The sequence below is a fragment of the Lissotriton vulgaris genome, chromosome 4_1 (assembly GCF_964263255.1).
Source record: "Lissotriton vulgaris chromosome 4_1, aLisVul1.2, whole genome shotgun sequence".
Lineage (NCBI taxonomy): Eukaryota > Metazoa > Chordata > Amphibia > Caudata > Salamandridae > Lissotriton > Lissotriton vulgaris.
The window spans coordinates 1,161,176,153-1,161,197,466 of record NC_141691.1 but is presented as its reverse complement, the minus strand read 5'-3'; the positions used below and the strand labels follow the sequence as shown (position 1 = coordinate 1,161,197,466).

At 41.9% G+C, this 21,314-nt stretch overlaps 1 protein-coding gene across 1 annotated transcript in view; it reads right to left on the bottom strand.

Annotated features, from left to right (window-relative positions):
- The window catches only part of CDH18 (cadherin 18), a 2,230,955-nt gene that overhangs the window by 116,999 nt on the left and 2,092,642 nt on the right, over nucleotides 1–21,314 (bottom strand). Inside the window, exon 14 of the mRNA XM_086965396.1 lies at nucleotides 19,390–19,641. Coding sequence (XP_086821522.1) covers nucleotides 19,390–19,641 — 252 coding nt within the window. The remainder of the gene's footprint in view (nucleotides 1–19,389; nucleotides 19,642–21,314) is intronic.

Below are 21,314 nucleotides of genomic sequence, written 5' to 3'. Positions count from 1 at the left end.
TATGAAGATATCGGGTACCGCAGTTCTTTTGCAGCACAATGCAAATATCCCTTTAACCCATTTTTCGTTGGTTTTTCTCTACCCGATCCCAAAGGAGTTAAGCGATGCCAATCTTAGACAGAACAAACGTAATTATTTCTCCGTCTCTCTAGGACAGGGTAGAAGGGTCAGTACCAGCAACAGAGGGCAGTGGTACCACAAGGGCAATGACAACAGAACCTACCAGGGAAGGTGGGAGCCAAGAGCCTGCACACCAATGAGAGTTAAGAAAGGAGGGAGCAGGGACTGAAACTAAGGGCAGTGGTACCATGGGGGTTTCCTGTTGTTATGAGGTATGTGTAATTGCCTGTGTGCAGCCAACACCCAGCTATACATTGTCTTCAGCCATGCATAGTGGGGGGTGTGCTACATGGTCTAGCCTGCGGCAAGGCCCTGCATTCAATGACCCTTGGGCAACCAAACCCCACTGCACTCAGACTTCGAGCATGCCAAGTTTAGGGCTTGCCGGAAGGCCTACCCCCACGGGTGGGTTACCAACTGCCGCAAAAAGGCTTTGGCCATGGGCAGCGTGGGGTTTGCACTGGGCTTGCTCTGTTGCCAAGCCCTACACCCGACCCACCGTAGACAGTATACGGCACGATACGACCACAGCCAGGCCCTGCACCAACCCCCCACATGAGGCTAACCCCTGCTTTGTATTTTTTTGTTTTCTGCTTATTGTCTTCTCCTGAGATATTTGGGTTGTCACTGCTAACTCTAGTGTCAGTCACATAATCTTGGGTGAATGTATGGTCGATGCTGCCTCATGATCATGCAGAGAGAAGAGCTGCGTTCCAACATTTTTGTCAAGTGGAGACCAAAGTTTCATAAGGGAGCTAAAGGGGAAACACATCTTTTTTTTACCAACCCCTTAATATCTCCATCAAGGAACATGTAAAATAGTAAACATAATATTACTATTGGCTCTCGAAACTATGTACCTATGGGGCAAGTACAATTTTCATTGAAAAGAACATTTTGGATGTGCCCATAATGTTGGACCCTATAAACACAGCTGTACTATATATGGCACTTTTATAATATGGAGCTACGGTCAACATTCGAATTTGCATTCAGTGGACCAAACGTTAACAGGGAGGTCCCAAAAAATGTAGTTTCCCATTTTGCACCCTTAAGAAATTTTGTTTGCAGCTACAGAAAAAAAACACAGAACGGAATTAGGCCAAACTTGGTATAAAGGTAAAACTTTTGTCAAAATGTATGCTTTTTGCTATTGATGTAAATCTGTTTAGTATTTACTTTAGATATCAGAATTAATTTAAAAGAATAAACAATGGGTGTAAAGGGTTAATACTTTTGTATAACTTGACCATTTAAAACTGCAATTTCGGTCAATTCAAGGAATGTTGACTGGTAAAAAACGATCATTGTTCTGCCATCCTGAAAATCATGATGTTTTAGCCTTGCGGAAAAAAATCCACAGCAAGGGGGAGTCACTTTTAAATGTGCCCAACCCCAAGGGAGTGCAAAAGGACACTCAGAGCCATGGAAACTGGGAATAAAATCTAAATAAAAATAATGATTTTACCAGAGTAAATATGTGATTGGGCATTTGGAAACAGGCACAGAAAATCTTGATTTTCTCAAAAATTACAACTTTTTATAAACAAGATAATTAAGGCTAAGGTTGGGGAAAGATCTTGGTAAAAAGAATGAGTTAGAGCTTCAGGATCTGTCTGAAGGCCAGGCCCTGTGGTGTAACCCCGCTGAACACAAGCAGAGGTCATGCTCACAAGGAACATAGCAGGTGAATGCAGTACAACTGAAAAAAACCTGGAAATGCATTGAGAAAAAAACAGTTAAATATTAGTTAAGGTTCAGAGAACACAGACCTGAAAAGCCTTGAAATGAACCAGTTATGCTTTGCAAAAAACTGTAGAAGTGTAAATGCTTCCTCAATAAATGAAAAAATGAAATCAGTCTTCGTGCACATTACCCTAAGCTTGTTTACATGGCAATTACGGAGAAAGGTCCTTCAATAGGTGTGGATCATTTTTTAGTCAAGGTGCTTTTGGAAATGCTGCGAGATGTATTATTTAATTGCTTAGCTCCTGCAAGGCTAAATCTAAGTACTTTCATGGCTTTCAATAACGGAGAAAACTAAAGACCCTTCCAGATTTTCATGCTTTAAAAAGCTTTTTTTTCTGGTGAGAGAGTGAGGAGTTGCAGAAAACAACTCAGGAAGTGGGGTGGAAGATTCGAAATTGAGTTTGAAGCGCAGGTATTCATACTTTTTTCTCAGATCACTTTTTATTGAGTCTAAAGGTAAACACATATCTCCCACATGTGTTAGCAGGTGCGTAATCGGAGAAAGATGAAACCAACACTATATGAGTCAATGACCAAGTAGCTAGCAGGCATTCTCACTCCATACTCCTTCCCGTCTCAATGGTAAGTATCTCATACTTTAAAGATGTATCCTTTCGCATACTTTTAGGTTGTGGATTTTCAGGTATATTGGAAGTAAATGAAGGATTGGGGGGAGATAAACACTGGAGGTTTGCATGGCTCGGCTTCTTTGTGATATCCCTGAACAAGGTAAAATTTAAGCAACCTTTGAGTTTGATGGGTCTGTTATTTGTAAATACAGGTTTCAGGTTAAAAACAGATTAGCTAGTTTTGATTTTCCTAAACGAAGTGGAGTTTCTGGGTTTCATTAAAGAGACATAAGAATGGATCCCATTCTTTACCTTTAGAGACATAGTGACACATGAAGACAAAACTGAGACTGGTGTTAAAGATAAAGGCTTTAAAGTTGATATAATTGAAAGAGCAATGGTTTAAATTAACATCCATTTAGCTTATGTTCCTGGACTGGACTCCTGTATTCCAAGTCTCTAAAATGAGTGGAGTGGAGTGGAGAAAGGAATACAATTCGAGTTTATTTGAATTTGACAGGACAAGCGTAGCCCATTTATGGTTGAGAAATATGGAGTCCTAATTTAAAATGGTAATTGTTGTGATTGGACTAGAATAAAAAGTGGAATTAGAGGACATTAATGTGGGTTATGAAGACCATAGAGGTACACTGAAGCAGGCAAAAAAAATGATCATCAGAACAAAAGACATACTTGTTAATTAAAATAGAACGTCAGATATGTACATTTGTGGTCAAGTATTTGTTTGATAAGGGGGAACAAAAGTTGTTGAAAATGGAGATTGTTTTCTAATCCCAGTACATCAATAGTTTTGGGAAAAGAGGGTTAAGGATTGAGCAAAACTAATTAAGGAAATTTGGATCTTTAGTTTGAAACATTGGTGAGATTGAAATATCTGCTCGAGTCATCAACTGGAATTCAAGGTGCCTCTAATGTGCTAGACATAGTATTTCAACTCGATAGAGCTGTTGATCCCGGTTAGTTTAGATATATATATTTGTGTGTGTCTTGCTTGTCTGGACAATTACATGCATTCTGCAGTTGGAAAGCAGATTCGAAGACATTTGCAATAGATCTTTTTGCAGATCTGGCCAAGAATAATGGGTGGTCCTATTTTACCTGTGCAATGATTCTACGTGTCTTCTTGCAGGTGAAGAGGCCTTTAGCTCATCTAGCTCCTCTTACAGAGGCTTGGACGATGCAGTCATGATTGTTAAAGACTCTTACTGTTACTTCTGAACACGCAGCTGAGCAATTAATTTCTTTTGTAAATCCTTTCAGAGCGATTTCTATCCCCACACTTTTCAGGCGTATAGGGGGGATCGTGAAAGATGGGCATTATTAATGTTATTGTTTCTGGAGCCCATTCTCGATGCTATAATACTCCTTATATCTGGAGTGTAGTTTAGAGGTTATCTTAAAAGTAGCTTAATGTCTCTACTTTCAGATTTTTTTGCTTTAAGCTAGTATGACATCTCATGTGATAAGAAGTTAATAATGTGTGCATTATAAGAGACTCTGGACATACATTGGTGGTTTTCCAGTGATTTAGCAATAGGGAAATCTATATTTTATAAAACATGGAGCATGACATTGCCTCTTATGATTCTCTGCATATGTTTTCTTTTCAGGCTGTCTTTCTTTTCTCAAGGAAAATGTAGGATGCATTATTAAAGCAAGTATTAAGTGTACTATTAATGTATCATATTGTAATATCGTGTAAGTCTTTTGTAACTTTCAAAATGGTTGAATAGTTAAATAGCTTGTCTAGAATTGTTCTTTGACTTTTTACATCACTTCGGATTTCTGCTACTAGCGGTTCCTGAAGATTCATGGATTGAGCTTGTATGCTACGATGGCTGATGAAGGTGGAGTATCACATTGCAAGAGATTTTGAGTTAATCTTTCTTTTTGACTTTGATAAAGGAGTCAACATAAATTGTCAGCATTCTGGAACGGCCAGATATATGTACTCAATGCATTTCTGATTCCACGTCTAATTCTGCTTGTGTTTTACTGCAAATGATGTAGCAAAATTGAAATATGTATGCGCGTAATGTAGTCATCATAATATTTATTAAAATCGGCATGACCCTGTAATAAATGGTGAATAGGTGTCTAATGATGAGATTCCTCCTTTCGACAGAGCATTCCAAAATAAGATTTTTCTATCAGTGCCTTCAATACTAATTAGCTCACAAAACTAAAGCCCTAAATCGGGTAATTTTCCAATTGCACGACCGTGTTTGTATTCCAGTCAGACATGTACTTAGAATCTTAGCTAAATCTAATGTTCTGTAGCCCAACTAAATGTAATTTCAGAAAGCAATGATCCGTATCCCCCCAAAGACTGACTGAGTTATCACTATTACTTGCCATTCTACAATAAAGAATAGCCAGGTATTGCTGAAGGCAATTGCAGATTTCAGAAACCATCCAATCTTTGTCACAAATAAAGAAACAGTTAATTCAACAGAGCAGTGGTGCAACAATCCAGAAATAGACAATTTCAAAACAGCATGTTGGCTACTCGGAAGCCTGAAAATAGCCACATTATGTTCTCAGGACTATTGTTAGAAAATTCTAAACTATGGGGCAGATTTACAACAAAGTAACGCAGCACAGTGCAGCAAGTCATTTTGCAGAATGCAGCACACATTGAAAGAGGAAAAAACGAGGAGAAATGAAAACATTTCTCCTCGTTACACCTCGCTACGCCACCTCTAGGGTGGCATAGAATTCACACGCATTTCCAGATTTACAATTTCTTGTAAATCTGGAGATTTGTCTTGTTCCATGGGTGTTGCGTGGGAACACCCACAGCAACACCCATAGAACACCCCTTCCACGCACAGTGCTGCGTGTGAAGGGGCCATATTTACGAGGAGAGGAAAAGTCTTGCTACGGTAGTAAAATACAAAATGTACTTAAATTACAAAAAAATAACATATTAAATACATATTAATTTACATAAAAATCATATAAAAATCGATATAAGTAACATCGATATTACTAACATTGATATTAGTAACATCGAAATTAACAAAATCGATATACTTACCTTAGAAATTCTGTCCCATCGATGTTCAAAATATCGATATTACTTACCTTCTGTATTCTGTCCCTTCGATATTTAAACATCAACATTATTGTATGTCGATATTTAAAAATCAATATTTTGTCTGCCTACCACTTGCTTCTAAGCGCTTTAGAGCATCTATTTCTTCAAAATTCAGCATCTCAACTTCTACTTTGTTGGAATTTCGTCATTTAGGTCTTATTTTACTCAGATAAATATTCTCTATTTTTCTATATGGCTTTTGAGTATTTTTGAGGTGTTTTCACTGTGTTACTGTATGAATTATTGCACAAATACTTTATACATTGACTTCTAAATTAAGCCTGCCTTCTCTGTTCCAATCTACAAGAGGGTGAGCACAGGATAATTTAGGATTGTATTGCAATGTAACCTGACAAGGATTGCGGTCTGTACTTGGACAGGGATCATACCTCTGCCAAATAGAGACCCAGTTTTTAACATGGCTAATATTGGGCTTCCAGAGGAAGAGTTACCAGAAACTTCTTGTGCTTCTCTACTTCGGCTATTTCAGAGTGCGGCTCCTCTGGATGTCCAAGTGTACTCATATATTACAGAGGTTATAAAGAGAGAATGGAAGGACCCAGATAAGATCATCCTTCCATGTTTTATGACTAAATTATTTCCACTGCAGGATATACAGCAGAGCTTGCCAGACTCCCTATTTTGTAGATAATTTAGTGGGAAGGACTTCTTTGGCAGAGGATCCAGTTATCCAGTCCTCGGTGGATAAAAAGATTGATGCCTCATTAAAGGTTCTCATTTGGCATTTTGGGCAGATATATATGAAACTTATGTGGCCCAGTTGCTAATTTCGGACATTAAGAGCCTGATTTATTTGAGATCTTGGCAGATGGTTACTCCGTCACAACAGATAAACATCACAATGAATAATCGTCACAACGGGTAACCCGTCAATCAAAATATAAGTCCCATAGGATATGATGGGATTTATATTTCAGCAAACAAGATATCCCTCACCATTGTGATGGATTAACCCTTCCACTGACTTCTAAATCAGGCCATAAGTCAATATTCAGGTCCATGGATAATATTTCAGACTCTTCTGGTCTTCTGGAACAAATAGAATAGCAAGTGAGGTATATGTCGAACATTTCCTTTGATTTTGTGAGAGCCAAAGCTTTCTCCGGGGGAGCATGTGCGGCCACTAGGAGTAATCTGGTGTTGAAGGACTAGGCACAGACTCAGCACAAAAGGCTTCTTCTCTTAAGCTTCCTTTTTCAGGGTAGTTAATTGTTTGGGATAGAGTTAGAGGAAAAGCTACAAAAATAGTTTATCGAGAAGAAGTATTCCTCTTCTCTGAATCAGCCTTTTTCAGATTAGCAGCCAGTTAAACATAAGTCTCCATTTTGTCAGCCCTCTCGTAAGCAGCCGCAATAGTTTAAGGGGAGATTCCAGGCCAGGAGAGTAGGCCTGGGCATGGCATTCCTCTCCAGTGGCTGAGTTTCTCCCACTCAGCTCTCCACCTTGGCATGCAGAGTTCTGAAAGCTCCACAGAGTGGAGTTTTGTTCTCACTTGCGCTCTCCAACATTAGGTTGGCGAGTGAAGGAAATCTTACCACAGACCAACTCCCAGCGAGATTTGTCAACAAGGGAAATAGCTATAAATCACGTTGAGAAACCTTCTACTAACGTCGAGGAAGCTGCCACTCGAGAAGAACACATATTCGAGTGGGACGAAATGCAGTGCCCTCTTGAGCTGCTTGTGGTGCTGTGTGTACTGATTTCACAGCACGGGACAAGCACCTAACACTGATAATCAGCAAAAACAGCATGACATAAGGCGCTCTGCTGCTAGAGAAGTCTGGGTAGTGCAGCCACAGAACTCAACAAACTCCATCCTGCCCTGCAGGAGAGGAAGGGACAAGAAAGCAAAATCCCCCCAAACCTCGCTCCTGACTATATGGTGGATGTATGTCAACAAAGAGAGAGGTAGGGAAATCAAGGACACTCTCTTAGTCCCCAGTTAAGTATCAAACACCAAGAAAAGAGAGGTCTGGTCAGTCAAAAGGCTGCCAGAAATATGGAGCAAGGAGATAAGTGGGTTTTGTTTGTACACAGTCACTCCGATTGAGTAGGAAAGCCCTCACACACCGACCTGGTCAGTGTCATGCTTCATCATCGGGCCCCACCGAAGAGACCGAGTGCCTCTTCGGTGTGCTACGACGCCAGAAAGACTGCGGAGCTTGTCGTGTGGGGAGGACGTGATGTGAAAATTAGAAAATTAAAAGTGCCTAACAGGGTATCAAAAATTTTTTTTAATGAGTGATCCCTAAGACACGTGTGGGTGGTTTTATGTGTCTGAATTTACGTGCCAAGGTTATTACGAGTTGGGATAAATTCAGCTAAATACCACACGTTTTAAAATTAATCAGTCAACATGTTTCTGCCGTACTTGTGGTATGTATTCACCAAGGCATTCTTCAGGACTATACCCCGGCGGTATGGACACTCTAATAGTCCACCCTGACCTGGGGGCGTGAAAGTGAAAAAGAAAAAGTGAAAAAAGTGCTTAAAAATTATAAGAGCAATTGCTCATTCTAAAAAAGCCCCAAATTCAGGGGTGTGTCAGCACCTGTAAGAAAAAATACACGGACAAACAGATAAAGACATACATACAATTAGTATATGCCAGAATACACTTATCATGGTGCTCCTAAGATGGTGACAAGCTTTTGTGTGCACACAATAGATGATATTTTATGCACCATCCAAGTAGCCCTTAGGGATATTGTACACGCTAGGAGGTGGAGTGCTAAAGGTGGGTTTTATTTAAAAACTACTGTTGTAGCAGGGGAAGTAAAAACACGATGTGAATTCTCCATGAGCAGGAATCAATTTGACCAAGTTGTCGGTGACCCCCCTAAGCTGGTAGGTATGGAGAAAATCTCACTTTAAAATAGGGCGCTACTAGCCCCATGGGTCTCGGGAGGAGGATTGGAGCGCGCCTGGCACATCCTAGGAAATGAGAGAGTTAAATGTCAATATGACCCAAGCATACAGGTACTTAGCTTATGGTGATCGCAAAAAGTCGTTCCGCCGGAGATGCACACTCACGCCCTCAGCGTTCACAATCCGCTTCTAAACCTGCAAGAATCCTCTTTACCGGACCCCGACGATGGAGAGCGGGGCCGGTAAATGTGTTTAAAAGCGCTTTGTTCCTTGTTTGCGCGCCCGTTTCCTGGTTGGGCGTGTCTCGCTCAAAGCGAGGCTTGGAGCGCACACGCCCCTCTGGGCGCGGTGCGCTTCAGATCAGAATGAGGCTTGGAGTGGCGAGCCTTTCCCTGAACACTACATGAAAGGGAATTAGACACGCTGACGGTTGCTATGGCTACCGAAGGCGATCGTTTCTATTCAATAATAGTTTGTGTTTGGATGGATGAATTCCATATGTACATGAGTATTAATACTGCTATGATTGAAGGGACAGTTGAGTGGTATTAAAGGAGAAATGCACTGTAGTTGAAATTTCAAAATATTTTTGTTTTGTTGACGGACATAGTTCCACTTTGATGTCTTTATGCTCAGTGTGCCCAGATTATGAAAAATGCGGCAATTATTTAGTTTTTGATGGTATATTAGTTCAGATCACCCTATATATCTCGTTAGAAGACACAAGAGGCTAGTAGTCAGGGAGTTCACGAAAGGACTGTATTCCAGGGGATATCGTCGTTGAGGCCGTTGGTATTTGTCCCCAGACGGTATACCCAACGCTGTTCTTTTTCAAACAGTCTGTTTTGTACATTTCTTGTACCTTCGATAGCTTCAATCACAGTCCACCTCATATCGTTGGTGGTGTGATTTTTGTCTAGGAAGTGGCGACTCAGTTTTGTTGTTACTTTTTTGCACCTTATGTTGCTGCGGTGCTCGCAGATCCGTTGTTTCACTTTTCTGGTGGTCATGCCTACGTATCGGAGCTGGCAAGGACAGGTGATCAGGTAGATCACATTGATCGAGTTACAATTGGTATGTCCACGTTGGGTCCACACTTTCCCTTCTTCTAGAGCCAGTGTTTTGGTAGCTTGTGTTAGGTGGCACACACTGCAGTCCGAACAGGGGTAGTGTCCGGTAATTTTAGGGAGACCCCATGTTGTTGTCACTGATGGTGTCATAGTTTGTGGTTTCTCTTTTGGGCGTGTGTGTACCAAGGCATCTCTTAAACTGCGTCCCTTTTTGAAAGAAAACAGGGGTTTTTCCCAGTCCTTTTTAAAGGTTTTTACAATATTCCAATGTTTGTTTACGCTCTTTTTCATGATGTTTGAGAGACTGCTGTATGTGGTGACACATGTGAGTGGGATATGTTCTGGTTTGTTATTCCTTTCTTCCAGAAGTGCCTCCCTTGGCTGATTTTTAGCTCTTTTAAATCCTTTATTAAGGGTGGATGTAGGATAGCCTCTACTTTTTAGTTTTTCCGTCAGGTTGGCTGATTGGTCTTTGAAATCTGTGGTCATGCTGCAGTTCCTTCGTAGCCTAAGGTATTGGCCATAAGGGAGGTTTTCCTTTAGCGGACGCGGATGGAAACTGTTAAATTCCAAGAGGTTGTTCTTTGCTGTTGGTTTGTTGTGGGTTTTTGTGGCGAGTGTTGTTCCACTGATTGAGATGACCACATCCAAGAACACAATTTCTCTTCTGCTTTTGGTGTTAGTGAATCTTAAGTTGTGGTCTAGAGTGTTGATCCATGTGAGGAAATTTTCCAGATCATTATCACTGCCGTTCCAGATAAGCAGAATGTCGTCAATGTAGCGTTTCCACAGTAACATTGACGAAAAAAAGGTTGCAGTGGGTGGTAGGATATGTTTAGCTTCAAAGTCTGCCACATACAACCCCGCCACGCTCGGCGCGAAAGTACTGCCTATGGATGTCCCAGAGCATTGTAGGTACAGTTGGTCTTTGAATGAGAAAAAATTCTCTTTCAGTGCTATAGTGGCACACTCAATAATGAATTTTTTTGGGGTCTGGAATTCCCAGTTGGTTGAATCCAGTACCTTAGTGAGGACCTTGATTGTGTCGTCCTGTGGAATGCTTGTGTAGAGGCTTTCCACATCTAATGTTACCAGAGTGATCGAGTTTTCAGGGAAGGTGATCTCTGCTAGCAGACGCAACAGACTTTTTGTATCCTTCAAGTAGGTTGGTGTGGACTGTACTAATGGTCTTAGAAAGTGATCACAAAATTGTGATAACGGCTCTAGGAGCGAACCAATCCCTGAGACGATTGGACGTCCAGGTGGTGGTAGTTTATTCTTGTGCATTTTCGGCAACGTATAGAAGTAGGGTATAACACTACTTGTATTGTTCAGAAATGCCGCTTCATTCTTGGATATATGGTCTTGATCCTCTGCTTGTTTAACCAAAGAGCTGATCCTTTTTGAGAGCTCAGGAGTCGGATCTGATGTCAGTGGAGTGTAATTTCTGACATCACCGAGTAGATTTTTACAGGTGATCTCATAGTCAGTTGTGTTCTGGATAATGATCCCTCCGCCCTTGTCCGCAGGCTTGATGGTTATGGAGGTGTCGTTTTGTAGTTGTTGCAATGCCTCGAATTCAGCAGTATTGAAATTTCCGAATGTTCTCGGGTTTTGGCAATGTTCTTGGTCTTTAAACACAGCTTGCTCAAAAGCAGTTATGGCCGCTGGTATTGTGTGTGGAGGCGGGATGAAAGTCGAGCTAGGTCTTAAGCCTGTGTCACCTTTCCTGACTGATTCCATTGGGTCTGTTTTCCCATCGAAAAACGCTTTTAATTTTAGTTTGCGGAAGAATGCTGCCAGTTCGCAGTGTAGTTTGAATTTGTCAGGTTTTGCTGTGGGGACAAAGCCTAACCCTTTTTCCAATACTTGAATCTCCACCGGAGTGAGTGTTCTGGTAGACAGATTTGTCACTAAACTCAGACCCCGCTCGTGCCCGGTTGCTGATTGCTCCGGGTGTGGTTCGCTACTGAGTCGTCTTCTTGCCAGGTTACTCTGGTGTTCCCTCTCCTTTTGCCTCGGCCTCTCCGTCCGCTCTCTAAAAAAGGCTGTCTATACTGCTGTTGGAAATTGGCTGGGGGCATGAAGCCCGGGTTCCAACCCATGAACGGATAGGGTGGCCGTTGGAAAGCATAAGGGTGTGTGCCCATCCCCATTTGTGGGGGATACCACTGTTAGTGGTTGCCTTGATTACCATGCCCGCTTTTGTTGGTTCTATTGCCTCGGTTCCCTCTTCTTTTTGTTTGTTTGAAAGAGTTGTTACTGGAACCACTGCTATTAGATGAATCATCATCTGAGTAGTCTGAGTTGTTGGCATTGCGTGCTGGTGGAGTGAACGAAGCTGCAGAGTAAGGGTATACTTTCTCGAACTCAAACTTCTTTTGGTCCTTTTGAAGTTTGGTCACCTTAGATTGCATTAGGTTATCTTTATATTCGTTCATCTCCTTGTTAAGTTCATTCAGTCGTTTCTTGTAGCCGGTGATGGTGGCTTTAAAGTGAGACTCTGTTTCTCTAATTTCTATCATAAGGGATTCCGAGAGTCTCAAAGCTGTCTTTATAATTAAGACCATCCAATCGCGCGTGCAGTGCCATGCGATTGAGGCCCAGTCCTTCCGAAAAGCAGCATCATTCAGAAAGATGCGTGGGGCATTTGCCACTAGAAGACCCTTCGGGGCTGTGTTGGTTGTTAGATAGCCCTTAAGGATCGTTCCATGGAGGACAGTACGTATGTGCTCTTTCTTTTTCTCTGACAGGTTGTCCCATTCAGCAGTGTTGGCTATCGCTTGTGATATATGTGGATCAGCAAAGATTGCCGCATCCGACATTAACTCCTCGATTTCCGCCTCAGAGTATTAGCACATTAGCGGTCCACTCTTTAAAGGATAGCTGAACTGCACGGCGTCCTCCACCTTCCTGGGCTTGTTTGGAATGAGTGGACCGCTAATGTGCTAAAAAAGCCCCACAAAGATGAAGTTTTAAGGAGAAAGAAATAAACTAAAGTTATTTTCATTTAAACCATACAGAGTAAATGGTTGATGAAATTACCAGAAGGTAGCTCCCAGAGGCGTCCTCCATTACTCTCAAAAGACCAAGAGTAAAGCGGACCGGACTGAAGCGTGTCCCCAATCTCTTCTAAAACAAGTGACGCTCAACCAAAGACACTTGTACAAGAGATAAGAGATAAGGAAACACAGTGAGCACAGGAAGAAACGTGTTCAATTAGAATTACAAGAAATATCACCAGGATGATTGCACCTGGAGTAGAATAACTGAATCGCGAACGAGTCCTTGAAGAAGGTGCAAAATAAAGAGGCACCGAAACACCGCGTCAACACTTTTCGTTCCCATGTCCTATTTATTTTTAACAAAAATCAATGTATAAATGACAGTATGATGTTTTTATAACAATCTTTTTAAAAATGATGGATGTTTTTTGTGTTTGTAAAATCCTATGATAAAATCTGTAATTCTGTATATACTGTTACTTATTCTAATTTGTTTTTACTTTGCCTTTTTAATAAATGATTGATCAATATTTTTATACAAAACACTATTGTTTCATGTCTTTGCTGATACCTGTGGGCACCATTTTCATTTAAGTGTAAATGTGGTAACTAATGTAACATTACAACCCCCTTGCTCCTCTAGGGTAGACCCTATGACCAATTAAATATTTGATTGATAGTGAACCCAGGAGAAGGAACTCTGAATTTTTGTGATTGTTGACCCAATCCTTTTCCTGACAGAAAGGGTAGCTCCCAGACAACCTATTTTGTTATAAATTCTGAACATACATTATCATTAATATGAGACGGTATTTTGATAGTTTTTGGATACATTTATAGTGGACAGAATCCAAATTCAAGCTTTCTTAATGTTTTTTTTTAACAGCATTCAAGAGATGAGCCATATTACCTACTACAAACAGTATTATTGAAGGACTTCTCTCCACTGCCAATCCGGGACCACTAGTACAAATGCATAGAGAGGTACTGATTCTGAGTGGGACTTATTAGTACATGGTATGTATTCAAGGTTTCTTCATTTTTTTCCCAACAGCATTCAAGAGATGAACCATATTACCTACTACAAACAGCATTATTGAAGGACTTCTCTCCACTGCCAATCCGGGACCACTAGTACAAATGCATAGAGAGGTACTGATTCTGAGTAGGACTTATTAGTACATGGTATGTACTGCTCTGGGTAAATACCAATACCCTTGGGAGAGGTAAATACCTCCCTTTTCGTGATTAGGCTCTGTAAATGAGACATAACATACAAAATCATTAGCTATTGTTCTGTGATATGCAGGTTTTGTGTTTTTAAAAGATATTTTCTCTCGATAAATGCTTCAAATTTTACCTGGTAAAATCATTGGTAGTGTGATAATTATTGCAAAACTTGGAATTTGCACCCTTTTGCAAACTTGTGCATTAACCCCTACTTATAATCAGGCCCAGTATTTTCCAATTGCCAATGCCGGTTACCATTATTTACACTGATTTACAGTGAATTACACTGCTAGAACAAAGAGCAGTATTAGGAGGACAATATTGCAAAGGCAAGAATATATAGGTAAGTGTAGACCCACTATTCCTAACTCACACCCATGTAAACTGAAGATAAGCAGAGTCATTGTTGTACTTGGCCCTTTTTGCAGGGTTATCCCAGGACTTTCTGCCTTCCTCCTGTATTTTTTCTGACCTGTTGCTGGTGGTCTTATAACTCTGGGCACTTTACCACTGCTGATCAGTGCTTAAGTGCTCATGTTCTCCCTGTAAATTATTGTTATGGATTGGTGCTTCCATGATTGGCCATTTGATTTACTAGGTAGACCCTAGTACAGTGCACTGTGTATGCCCAGGGCCTGTAAATCAAATGCTGCTAGTGGGCGTGCAGCACTGATTGTTACACCCACAGAAGCAGCCTGTAAAATGTAACTCTGGCCTGCCATTGCAGAGCCTGTGTGCTGCCTGGTACTGCAATACAATTGCCAGGCCATAACCTTCCCTTTTCTTACATATCAGTCACCCCTATTGTAGGCCCAAGGTACCCCTGTGGGCAGGGTGCATCGTATGTGAAAGGCAGGACATGTCCTTGTGTGTGTAATGTCCTGATATTTAATTACTGCCAATTTCGTTTTTTACTATTGCAAGGCTACCTGTTCCCATAGGACAGAATGGAGAGTTTGCTTATAACATCTTATAATCATAACCGCCCCTGCAAACAAGGTAGGGTAGGAAAATACAATTTAGCATGCCGAAACTCAGAATATAATTTTTTTTTAGTGAGGGTGATTTTTACATTCTGTGTATGAAAATACCACCATTAGAAAGTAGGTATTTTCTTGCTTAACCATCCAGTGTGCCTACTCTAGGTTTGTGTATTGTATGTCTGTTTTTTGGATCTCCAAGGGCTTGAACTGAGCTTGCCCCCTGTTCTAGAGGTCTCCGGAACAGCAAAGACCTCACCGAGTCTGTGGACACCATCTCTGATCGTCTCTGCAGAAGAAAAGGGTAACCAACTCCGTCATCGTGTCCTTTGCGGGATTCTGTGTCATGTGAGCCCCACCGAGAGAAATACCTCGCTTCGCAAATCAACCCTGGTCTCACCAACTCCATCAACAAGCCACTGCTTGCACCACGTCCTGTGGGAACTACACTCGGCAACGCTTCGCTACACTCTGCATGGACGTCACCTTCTACATCGCTGCCTGACCCGAACATCGACCGGCTCCGTCGCTGCACCGTGACCTGCCATCACTGCAGTGAGCATCATCTCACCTTTCAACGCAAGCCCTGGTCTCACCAACTCAGTCAACGAGCTGTTGCCTGCACCGACTTGTGAGGACATTTTCCACTGCAATGCTCTGTTTCACAACGCGACTGCGACGTTTGCCCCAACCGACTTGCTCAAGACGTGTTGATCATAACGAGAAAGGTACTGTGTCCGAGTCTGTTGATGCTTTAGCTGGCCCACATTGACATGGTTGGCTGGAATTGGTAGACTCTGTTGTATTCAGTATTTCCGTAGCCCCAGGAGGAGCTATTGAGTTGGAGGAACTGTGTTTTATTGGGTTTCCTGCAGTTTAAAGCTTATTTTGCACAAGTACTATTTTTCAAGAGTATTGTATGTTTTATTTTTATTATATTTGGACTTGTAAAGATTTACTATTTTTCTAAACTGGTGTTGTGTCCATTTGTAGTGTTTTCACTGTATTACTGTATGTGTTCCCAAATGCATTACACACTGCCTCAGACATAAGCCTGTCCGCTTGTGCCAAGCTACCTAGTGGGTGAGCAGGGGTTATTTTAGAAGTGTATCCCCCTTACTCTGACTAGAAGCAAGGGTCCCTAGTTGGACAAAGGTACCTATCTCTGCCAACTAGAGACCCTCATTTCTAACAGTTATGAATAGTAAGAGGCTCATTTACAAGCCCTGTGCACTACAGCAACATCACTTTCAATGACGTTCTGGCGGTGCACAATGCAGAACCATATCTATGAGGCCACCCTGTGTGTCTTCTCGTGGCCTTGTAGATATGGTGAGAGGCAACGCATCACAAGTCGCTGCATTTCCTCATAGTACGATGGGAGGCATGCCATGGATGTTACAATGAGTGTTCCCACGTAACACCTATGGCATTTGACACATTCCCAGATTTACAACATGCTGTATACCTGGGAATGTGTCAAAATCCAATGCCTTCCCAGAAGTGGATTAAGGGTTGAGTTTGTGAAGGAAGGTGTCCATTCCCCCCAAAAAACATCCTGATTTCAAAGCAGACACCCTTGCACCATGGTGCAAGGGTGCCTACGTTGGCACTAGACAGCCATTTATGTGCCCGCGTAGTAGAAGAGGACAGATATAAATACTGTGCATTCCTGCTATTTACTTTTGACATAGGGCAGCACCGCAGGAAGGCATTACGCAGCACGTTTTGTGATAGTACTACTTCATTATTCTGACATTTTCACACATCAGCACTGTCTTAGTAAAGGTCTCATTAGTATACAGGTTTAACACCTAAATACAGCAATAAACCACTTAAAGGTGTTCAGTCAACCTTTGCAAAGAGTCTTCCACGGAGCAACAATGGGTTTTTCTGCATTTTTAGCTACTTTTCATGTCAGAAAAAAGGTCTAGAGGGAAAGCAAAAAGTTTAGGGAACTTTAGCCAAAAAGATCCAAGTCTAACATGCACGCTTCATGACATGGTTTCCATGTCGGTCTGTCCAACATGGAAACCATGCCTGGTAAGCGTGTTTGGGAGCCCCTAGCAAGACTCCCTTTGGTGCACGCCCTCCAATTGGAGTCTGGGAGGGCACCTATGGTGCACCACTGTTGTTCCTTACACCTTGCGCAGGCGCCTTGAGGTGCTTACCACGGGGTGCAGGGATGAACCGCACCTCCCATTTCACTATAGGAGCTTGCATTAAAGTCTGTTTATGGCCGTAATGCATGCTCCCATTGTCAAATATAAAAATGCGACCGAACAGTGTTCAGTCGCATCCTAATGAGGCGGTCAGGACCGCCGACTCGGTGTCGGTCAGTCCCAGGACCGAGTCCGTGTAGGGTGGAAGGAATTCCACCTGACATCGAAATCAGGCCCTAAATGATTTTCCCAGAATCACAGGATGTTGAGTCAACCCCAAGACTCAAAAGTGGTTCCTCTGCTTCAAAGTCGGCAGCTCTGACAGTCACGCTAAATCCTCTCCCGCTCACGTTTGCTCATCTGTGTTTTTTGTTATAGTGTAAGAAAGGTCCTGGTGGTCAGAAGACCCTAAAAATGCATTACGCATTGCGTTAGGTTGCATAACGAACTCCCTGATTGTTGTGTTACGCATTGCATTATTTTGGCATTACTAACTGCTTGATTATTGCATAACGAACTGCATTATTTTTATATTGCGAAGTGCCTGATTCTTGTTTTATGAATGGGATAGCATTGCATTAGGACTGCAGTGGATCATTTAGAATTGCTCATTAATATTGCCTGAACTTACAAGGGCTGTCTGGCCTAGCTTCGGTCAGGAGGAATATTACAAGTACACATATGTTGGATTTATATTGTGTGGCCTCATCTTATATCTTTTGATATAAATGTATACTGTTTTTTATGAAACTCGTGTGGAGTCCATTTGTGGTGTCATCATTGGGTTACTGAGAGCGTTGTTGCAAATACTTTACACACTAGCCTTGAAGATAAGCCTGGCTGCTCGTGCCAAGCTACCGAAGGGGTGAGCGGGGGCTATCTGAGAAGGTGTCCTTCCTTTCCCTAACGTAGAAGCAAGGGTCCCTATTTGGCCTAAGGTACCTACCTCAGCCAACTAGCGACCCCCAGGTCTAACATTAACAGGGCATTATTATCTCAAGGGCGAAAAGGCCCGCCCTTGAGTTTATTCGCCGGCTTCCCACTGATGAAAGGGCTCTATGAGCCCGTCGGAAGCCAGTCAAAATGATCGGCTGGTTTCCTTTTCGACTGCCTCGATCGTTATGAGGCAGTTGAAAAGGAAACCGAGCGGGCCATTAAGATGCAGCTCTGAAGTTTCAGACCACAGGTTGGAGCCTTTACGGGCTGCATCATAATTGGCCCCTTAATCTTGCTTGCTTACAGAAAAATTATTGTGTAATGTAACTCGTGCTCATGGAGAGCGCTCCAGAGCCTTCGGATCGATTTAGTGCTATATAAAACTGCAAAAAACTGAGGAAGAGGAAGGAAAATTCAAGAGATTAGCGTGAAAGTTAAACAGGTCTCAGTGTTTTGCCCTACGTTAATACAAAACACAGGGGCATATTCAGATGCCCGTGGCTTATGTACACAGTCACTAAAAGCCAGTAGGACACTAACTTCGAACAAAAGCGGGCCCAGTGTTGGCTTCAACTATCAAGACACTGGACAAAGTTGTGCATGTGCTGCAGACATCCTACATAAAGAGGAGTTGCATAGGTAATCTGAGAGAAAATGGCGGTTCTAGCTACTTACCTTATTAGATGGGAGGGGGAGAAAATCATAATTTTCAAAATGCTCATTAGAGACAAGCTAGAAATAAGTTCTCCGTTAAAGTTGAAATCTGCTTGCACTTACTGCCATTGAAATCAGTACAAATTAGACTTTTTTTTATTTCTGTGCTCATAGCGATTCCATCACCCCTTCTTTGGTTGGCCAAACGTCTTGCCATTTGATAACAGAGACAAACATATGGTGTGGCGGTGCATGACAATAAAAAATCAATATGCGACGCAGAATTGTCAGCATGGGTGTCAAAGAACCTCCAAGAACCTCACAAAAATTATTCGAATTCAAAAACACTTTTCAACATCACTCACCAAGAAACCCTCACATGCTTTCCACGCTCTGCTTATGCCAGCATTCAGCTGTTCTCTGAAGTTCTGGTCGTAGTAATGGAAAATGCTAATTTGAAACAGAAAACTGTAGTATGCTGCCCAGATAAAGCGAAGAGAGAGAAATTAATGAGGAAACATTAATTGTTTTCTTTCCCTTTCAGTCCTCGCACGAGCCAGAATGTGTCGGACTTTTAATTTTCGCTGATCGTGCAAAGAACCTCAAAAAGCTTATGTTGGAGGGGGAGCCTCACCGTTTCAAACACGTATCTTCCGCGTGTTGCGACACTTTCTGGGCTGCGCAAAGACTTGTGTCCCAGCCAATGATATACAAACGCTTGTCACAAGGAACAAATCTGAATTAGCAATACAATCGCCTGGCCTCAGGGAAAAATAATTATTTACGTTTCTGACTTTGCTCTTTTTCAATTTAGATAAACCCCTTTCCATAAAACAGTGTCTCCGAAAGAAAATATTAAAACGAGTTCAAATAAAGTGGAACTGGTGCCACGAGCAGGACTTACCAAGCAGTATGATGACGCAAAGAAGAATGGCGATTAAGGCTCCAGTGCTGAGGCCCGCCGAAGAGAGGAAGGCTTCCGCGTGGCAGGTTCGGACTCTTCCGTCCCTATCACAAGCGCAGACTCTGATAGTGAGGGTGGTCGTGCTGCTCAGCGAGGGGTTGCCACCGTCCGAGATGACAATGGGAAGGTAGTACAGGCTCTGGGCTGTGCGGGTGAATTTTCTCCGTCGAGTTACAATGCTTGCAGTATTATCTGCACAAAAAACAGAAAATAAGGCAAGGAGTGTAAAATTTAGGATCTGCAGAAGTGATAAAAACACGAGGTGTATTGAACAAATGGGTGGAAACTGTAAAATGAAGACTGTAACAACGATAGCAAAGCCAACAGGTCACACCCTTGAAACCTATTGTCTGTGTTAATAATTATTTACCTTTTATTTACTAAATGTCTGCCAACCACAGAGCGTAGATCTATAATCTATGAATAGTTTTTCTTGGATGAATGAATAAATAATATTTTATTGTATCAGTTATTTAAAACTATATACAATTTGTGAACATTCGAAACAAACTAAACAACTGAATAAATATTACGGACCAGACCAAATTGTATAATGATTAGAAAGCTTAAAACACCATTCTCTTTAGTATGACAATTAAAGGATTACATTCCCACCCCCTAATAGGTAAAATGTAACATTTACTTATCTGTGCCGCTTGTTTTGGCAAAGTAACCTTAAAACAATATTAAATTGCCCCATCAGATGCTTAAGAATGCCCAGTAACTCAGTGCCTAAGCAAATAATGTGTTCCAATGCTTCCCTCTCCGAGTTGCGAAGACGGCATGTTTTAGTTATTTGTAGGGGAAATTTCCCCATCGTGCATCAAACTGATTAAAAGGTTAACAAGGAGTCTCAAGTGTATGAAATATATGTTAGCCTTTGTGTTCAAGCTGAATTCTAAGTATGGTTGCCATTTTGTCATAAAAAACTTCAGAGTTAATTTAAACTTTTTATATTGTGACACCCTCTCAATGACTACCTCTCAATGACTAAGAGGCAGTTTAAAGTTTTAATTTCATAATTTAGTAATAACGTACGAGTGGCTTTGGTCATTTTGTTCAAATTATTTATAGTCAGCAGATTATACTTGGCCAAGAGATCCTTAATACAAAGTTCTGCCACCGGTGCTGCACTGCATGGTTTTGAAATGTTGTTATTAATGTATAATCTCATGGTGCTATTAACCATCCCTTAACTGTCTATGCAGTAGTTTATACAATTAATTGTAATGCAGGCTGTAATCGAGTTTAGCCCATGTTCTAATCTTATTAGACTTTGAAGTGTAGCTTTCTGTAGGTTAAATATCTTCCAAATACCATTCATGAACACAGCTTCTACTTTCCTGATAGTTTCCGCTGGCCAACAAGCTAAACCATATGTACAAACTGGAACCAGTTTGGTGTTAGCTCAAGTTAATGTGGTGCTGATGGCGCCTCCATCGTATTTTAATGCAAAACATTTTATCACTCCTGAAATTGCGGTCAGTTTCTGTTGAAGATATTCCATGTGGGCATTCCACCTTGATAACAACAACGACAACAACTCCACAACCCCGATAGATAACCTCGCCAACCTCGGACTGAAGCAACTCATCACAATGCCCACCCACTCCGCTGGCCACAAGCTCGACCCTGTCTACTCCTCAAGCCTGCACGTCTCCATCAGCCACACCACCGAACTCCTCTGGACCGACCACCGCTGCATCCACTTCACCCTTCCAGAAACCCACCACACACCACCGCACCCAACAGATCCCTCGCAGCTGCTGGAGCTAAATCACTGAAGACCAACTACATGCAAACCTCGCTCTCAGCCCACCCACCAAACCCTCCAACACCGACGACGCTGCCCACAGCCTCAGACG